Raw genomic sequence first — 7,561 nt, forward strand, 5'->3', positions numbered from 1 at the left:
TTTTTTTTCGAAATAGTTGTTTTTTTGGGGCAAGCTATCACTTGGTAAAGTGGAACCACACTTTCCTGGGAAAAATCCTGGCTACGGCCCTGTCATACACTCTTCTATTGTTAAGTAATTAACAATTTCCAGCAGATGTTGATTTATTGAACAGAATTTTGAATTTTTTCTATCAGCTTTGAAATGATTATAAATATTGAATAAAATACTGAAATTGAATAAATTCAAATGTAAACCCAGATCATATGCGTCCAAAATACTTAATACAAAACACTTCTATACGCACTTCTATAGGTTGTCCATAAAGATAACTTGAAAACTCTCACAAATATTTTCTGGAAAAAATATTTTCTTTCTGCCAATTTATCAGTTTTTAATGGACATTTTTGAATGTCTTCAATCTTATATATCTCTTTCCTGTGCAGTCCAAATTCATCGTGGACACTTCTCACTCAAAAAATGCATAGTACTGAATAAATTCGTACACATTTTTATGTTCGTCAAAGGTTTAATTTTGGACAGCCATGGACAGCCATGGACCATTGTCGAATTTGGTAAAAAATAGAATACTTTTCGATGGATTTATCAAATTCAAACACATATTCATTTATAAATAATGATTTTTTCATTATTTTTGTCTATGCATTTTGTAGATAAGTTTTTCATACTAGTTGTCATAAGTGTAATCAATTATTGAAAAGCTTTTCCTAGAAACTCAAATATGCCGATTTGGATTATTTCGAACAAACATATGTCTGAAAATTCTTGGACAAGGAATTAAATTAGTGTATTTTGGGCGCCATACATCATTTAATATTGCTTGAATGTATCGATTGAATGTACCTATCAACACATTCAAACGAGAAACGTGAAATGTCTCCAACAAGTATTATAAGTACTTCGTAGTGTAGATCATAAATGCAATTGTAAGTATTTATAGAACTGGGCTTAAGTTTAGAGATGGATTGTAAATGTGAATGTGAACCCGAAAAAGATTTAATTTAAACATTTGCGTTACATCTTGGCTTATGCACATCAATGCTTTCCCCATTTCAATAGATACAATGTTAGCTCACGCAGCGTTTTATGACGTTTACGTTTAATGCGTTAAATGTCCGTAATAAAAGTACAGATAATCCTTAGCACTAGCAATCTGTGCCATTTTTCATCAGGCGTCTCCACTCGCATTGAGTTTGTATTGTGAATGTTAAGGTGCGTACAACGCCCTTCAATGTAAAAAACAATACAAGTGTAGATGATACACGGGATTTATCTGTACTTTTCCAAGTACAAAAAATGAAGGTTAGAATCAAATTTCATCTGTCAAAGATTTGTTTCATAAATTGCATCATTATAGAATGGTGAAACCATGGTAGCTTAGTATAATTTTATGTGTTTTTGTCGTATATTCAGTCTTTTTCTAGCCAAAAATGAAACGTCCATTTATTGATGATGACAGAAATTCACGCAAAAAGTTTCGTGAATTCAAAAATAATGAAAATGTTGAAAAAAAACGTAAACGCAATACTGTTGAAGAGTGCCGGCTAGAGAATGGATCATGGAAAAAAAATCAAATTTGATACAATTAGTGTAAAGAAACGTCCATTAGATGAAGATAACGAAAATCCACCAAAAAAGTTTTGTAAAAATTCCGTTAACGGCTCCCTAATTAATAATCCTGTCCAAAATCATAATTTGTGTAATAAATATTCGATAAGTATCACCGATGATAAATATCGGAAAAAAATGAACCACAAAAAAAAAAATTCAAATTTGAAAATGTTTGTGGAATAAAAAAAAAAGTAAATGTATTTATGTACCAAAACAAAAATTGATGTATGTGCAAAATGTGAAAAATAAAGCTGGACAAAAAACGTATATTTGTTATAATTATAAGAAACAAAAGTGTTCATCACGAATGGTTGAAATATCCGAAAACATTTGCCAACCAACAATAAATTCAAAACCTCACACTTGCATTGGAAATCATGAACAATTTTTATTGAATTGTAAACTTTTGCGTGATATAAAGAACAGAGTTCTAAAAATCAATAAGTTAGGTGGTACAGAATCCTTCAAAATAAGCACACAAGCTATCATCGACCAAGAAAAATCCAAGTAATTATGTCAATTATAAACAGATACATTTTGGATGTCCAAACTAGATAAATCGTTTTATTTTTCGTGAAACACTCTCTCAAATTCGTCTTAAAATATCTTTTTACATTTGCTACACTTTCGGACCAAATATTTCGGTCCAGTTAAATATATATAATATATTGATGGTCCGATCTGGGGCCTGTTTTTCGAAAACAAATGAACTTTTCATCAGTGAAAAGTTCATTCGAGTATGTTTAAAAAACTGCAATGTAATTGCAATGTGAATTTGTTCAAATTTTGTGATGAATTGTTCTCTTTGAACAATTCACATGAATCTTTTCGAAGAATATGTGAACTTTTCATTATTATTTGAATCGATTATACTCTTACGTCAATATTCGCGAACACTTTTCATAGTTTTAAATTCAAAATATTTCTTGAATGTTAATTACGACTGTCGTAAAAATATTATAAATAACAATTCACGTTTGAGAAAAAAAAATATAAATAACAAACAAAAAAAAAAAAATACGAATGATATTTTAATTACTTTGAATTAATGCTTTGAAATTACAATCTAACTTCATATTTGTCATACAAATTAGCTTATGGTCATGATGACAAAATAAACACTTTGATGACATAAAATGAAAATATTGCTGACTTTTCGCTTACTATTTTCTATTGTTGCGACCAATCACCAACGACAGGACCGAAGTGATCAAAATTATCATAATCCATTCTTAATTTAATTTTGAATTAACAAGAAGAGGTGTTATGAATTTCGACTATTCGTTTTTAATTTATTTTTCGTTGTTCATTGTCGTTTTTGGTGTTATTACACTTACAAAAACCATAATGGAAATTGTTGAACAAAAATTTCATATTGGTGAGTGCGTATACGCGAAAATGAAGTTCTACGTGCCTTGGCCGGCATTAATTCTAGCAATTCGGGGACGCATGGCACGCGTAAAATTTTTTGGCTGGAAAAACCAATGGCAAGTATTTGTTTCGTTTGAAAAAAAATTCTAAAAAAATTCTCGATTGGTTAAAATTGTATGATCAATTTTAATTTTTTGTTAAATAATTTCAAAGTGAAATTCTAAAAAAATTGCGATATTCTAGGTCGTGGATCGGTTTCGGAAAATTATTTCCCATTTCAGCATCAAAGGCTATTGTGGAAAAGCATTATAAGAGCAATGTGAAGTTCGCTCGAGCTGAAGACGAAATGCGTATTTCATTGAAAAATGCCATACGTAGTAGACCGCCTATTCATCCAATCGGAAGAGAGAGTCGCGCAATCGAAGCATAACCAACCGCCAGACAAGAGCGTTCCATTACTGAAAGACGTGGACGCACGATCCAAGACGAACCATCGGCTAATTTCCCAGTAGTCCGTATGACACGACTTACACAGCAACAAATCACAAAAGCGCTAGTTGGTGATTTTTCGGACTGGACCAATACCGTGCCTATCAAACAACGCAACACCACCAAATACAATTTACGAAAGAGAAAGTAGAGTTAGAAAATAACGATTTTTTTTGCTCAATTGATAAACCCAATCCAAAAAAAATCCGATTCAAATAATGTACACACCGTAACCAAATTAATAACTGAGTCAAAGTACACATTACTTTATCACTACTAGTGAGTTCATAATATATCGACAAAACTAATTTACTAATTTAATTTAAAAAAATTTAATTACTTCCGAATTAATAAAAAAATTGTACTGACAATTCATGTGATCTTTAAACCGAATTCAAAATATAGTACGTTTCTTTAAAAATAATTGAACCTCTCAAATATTATTGGAAAAGAATTTTTCTATCGTGTATGGTCATATTTAGTCACCGAAATTATTTAAACGTATTTTGTCACTTTATGTCATCGTTACTAGTATATTGTTTTCTCATTCGACATATTTGACATATTCACAGAAAAAAAGATCATGATGAGGCTTATGTTTATTTTATGATTAGCACTATTTCAATGAAATTTTTTATTGTTTTTAGAATAGGAATCGGTATCGTTTTCTGATGTTTTTCGATGATGATGATGATGACGAAGTGGATATCAATTACCGAGTTCGTAATTATCATCCGCGAATAAATTTCAATCTACCAACACCGAAATTGTTTCGTGAGAGTTTTCGAGTTGATCGACAGGTCGTCGAATGCATAGAAAGGCACATTGGACAATTTATTCAAAGGGAAACACATCGAAGCCATGCGTTATCCGTTCGAGAACAAATTTTAATTGCACTCCATTTCTTGGGCAACGGTTCGGTATATCATTTAAATGGTTATTCTATTGGTGTGACAAAGTCAACTGTCTGCAAATGCGTACACCTCGTTTGCCGTCTAATAATGCATCACCTCATGCCACAATATGTACGCTGGCCAACGAACCCAAATGATATATCAGCCAGATTTGCACGAAAGGCAGGATTTCCGTTTGTAATGGGTTGTATCGATGGGACACTGATACGTATTAATAGTCCAAGTGGCCTTGATGAAGCCGTATATGTGAGCCGTGATAACAAACACTCTATAAATTTACTTTTGGTATCTGGGCCAAGCCATGAATTCTTCTTTGCTTCGGCTAGAAGTCCAGGAAGTTTTCACGATGCCCGAGCACTTCGAATCTCATCACTATGGCAAAATTGGGAGATGAATGGATGGCGACCTGGGAACGATAATCGATCAATTATTTTAGGAGACTCGGCGTATCCTTCTACGAGTTGGTTGATGACTCCGACGATACGAGAACCAAACAGGAATATCCCTCACTTACAAAATGCAATTGAAGATTATTTAAGCAAGCATCGCAAAACTCGTTTTATGGTCGAACGTGCAATTGGGATTTTAAAACAACAGTTTTATTGTCTTCGCTATGGATTTCGTTTTGTAACACCACAGAGAGTCAGTACTGCTATATATGCATGCATAACATTGCATAACATGCAGAATTTTTTCAAGCATGGATCGTACGATTATGATGAAGAGCTATTTCGTATTGCGAATGGCGAACCCAATGAGGCAGTTGATGATGGAAACCCAAACCAACACGATGTGGCTGGAAACGTTGTAGCCATTGAACGACAACGACAATTGCTCGAATATTTTGCAATAAATTGAGCATTACATGCCCATTATCACTTGAGTCCGAATTAATTTTCCAACATAACGATTTTTTTCCATTCGGTTTTTTGGTCATACTATGTCATTATGACTCTCTTTTTGTACCCGACCATTTTTGTTATGTGTCTTTCACTAGGGGCTTCCATGTATATTCCATCCAAGAAATATACACCATAGATGACAGTCATACGAAATATTCACAATACTGGCAAAATATGCACCATATTCACGGAATATACACGATATTCATGAAATATACACCTCATATTCACGATCGGTAACAAAGATTCGACATTGCCGTAAACACATATTTTTTACATGCTGTGTATATTCTGTGAATATGGTGAATAATATACACGGATTATATGCAATATTCACGAAATATTCACACAAATACGAATGTATATTTTGACTTAAAAGCCCCTAGGTCTTTCATATTTCAATTCCTCAAACAGTCATTGAGCCATTTCTTTTCGTCAAGTGTGAACATTATCGAATCACTGCTATTTTTTAAAATAAAAAAAAAATAAAATGTCGGACAAATCGAAAATCAACTACACGGAAGAACAAAAGGTAATTATAATTAAAATATTTGAATAAAATAAACTTCTCTTACTAAAATTTCAATGCTTCTAGAAAATCATTTTAGAATATTGTCTAAAATATTCTAGCCGTCTCTACGAAAAATACACGAGTCGAGTCGATCGAAAAAGCCAAGGCAAGGCTTGGGATGATTTGATAAAAGAGATTGAGACTGTGGAAAAAATTCCAATTGAAAATGTTACAAAATTCAAGCAAAATGTAACGAATTGGGTTCGTCGTGCTACTGTAAGTATAGTCATCACCAATAATATCTATGATGTCAAACTCTTTTGACATATTACTGGACGCACTCCTAAGTATATGGAGACGGTTTATATATTTAAAAAAAACAGATGTCGCTACCCTATGAAAGAATATTAAGCAATGATTTTGGATTTAAAAATCATTTCTTGTTGTTGTTGTTGTTGTTGTTGTTGTTGTTGTTGTTATCATAAGTTTTCACTTTTACCGACATCTCGATTGACTCGGCAGATTTTTATTATATGATGATTTTCAATAAACAATCAATATCTTTACTTTCGCAAATGGTGTCCAAGTTATTGTGTTTAACTGCCCGATTTAAATTGGTCGGCATACTGTTTCTAATGAAAAAAAATATGCCTTTTGACATTTCGACACTGTTTTTTTTGTTTGTTCATCCGATATCTCTCTTTCTTCTGCCTTTTCAGTGCGGAAAGCATCAGGATTAATTTTGAATATTCTACGACCAAAATATTTAGATCATAAAGTATAAATTAATTGCCAAAATTTCCTATCGCGGTGGAGTGAAAGAAGTTGGTTAGTGCCCATAAGTTGACGGTGTACTTGGAAATTGAACAAAGTCTGGATGGGAAGAAATTCGACTATGATATGGTCGAAATCCTGCGCACACAAACCGAAGCCATCACCAATCCGTTCTTCCGACAGTCACGTCTTATTGATACTGTAGCCGCACCGGATCGATGTGTATTCATGTGAGCTCCAATAGCAAGGAATCACTCAACATATCGCTCATAATCTTAGTATTTTGAAGAAAAAATAGCAGCGCATCAAAATTGAATATGAACATACAGTAAAGTAGCTGCAGTTGAGCATTTAAACAACAGACGAAAAAAACACGTGAATAATCTTCGAAAATGTATTTTCGTTTTCTTCCTTATCTTATAAGAAGAATCTATGTTTATTCAAATCCGTATTAAGCCTAGTTTACACGGCGGAAAATCGCGTTTACACGCTGAGTTTCCCGCCGGGATTTCGCATGTTCCATTTAAAAAGCACAGGTAAAATTTTCCGGCGGAAAATTTTTTTTCCGACGGAAAAAAAAATTTCCGCCGGAAAATTTTATTCACCACGTGTAAACCCTCCCACGGATTTTTTCCGGTAACGACATTTTTGCTGAATTCTTTATCGTTCGAGAATATTCTTTCAACATATTTTTTCCGACGGGATTTCTCTCTCAATCGAATTGAACTGTCACTTAGCCGCGTACACTTTCGACAGTTCTCAAACCGCGTGCTTTGCCACAGTTGTGAAATTCATTTTGTGCAACAAGTTGTTGTTCAAGTTCAATTCGAAAAACCAATCGGTATAAGTGTGATCATGGATAATATGGATCTTCCACAAAGTATTTTGAATCTGAACATAGAAATCGATGAAACGGCCTCATTAAATGCGCTTAATTCACCTACCAATGAAGAATATTTAATGGATGATTTTGGTGACTCCACGCAAGA

The 7,561-nt window shown here is 33.2% G+C and overlaps 1 protein-coding gene across 1 annotated transcript; it reads left to right on the forward strand.

Moving 5' to 3' along the window:
• Positions 1-4,118: 4,118 nt before the first annotated feature.
• On the forward strand, positions 4,119-5,243 carry LOC129571099 (putative nuclease HARBI1; the record flags this gene model as incomplete). Its single annotated transcript, XM_055450864.1, has 1 exon — positions 4,119-5,243. A coding segment is annotated over one exon (1,125 nt), but the record flags the coding sequence as incomplete, so codon positions are not given.
• Positions 5,244-7,561: the final 2,318 nt, after the last annotated feature.

The sequence above is a fragment of the Sitodiplosis mosellana genome, unplaced genomic scaffold (assembly GCF_009176505.1).
Source record: "Sitodiplosis mosellana isolate CC-2019 unplaced genomic scaffold, AAFC_SMos_1.0 Smas_scaffold_1299, whole genome shotgun sequence".
NCBI lineage: Eukaryota > Metazoa > Arthropoda > Insecta > Diptera > Cecidomyiidae > Sitodiplosis > Sitodiplosis mosellana.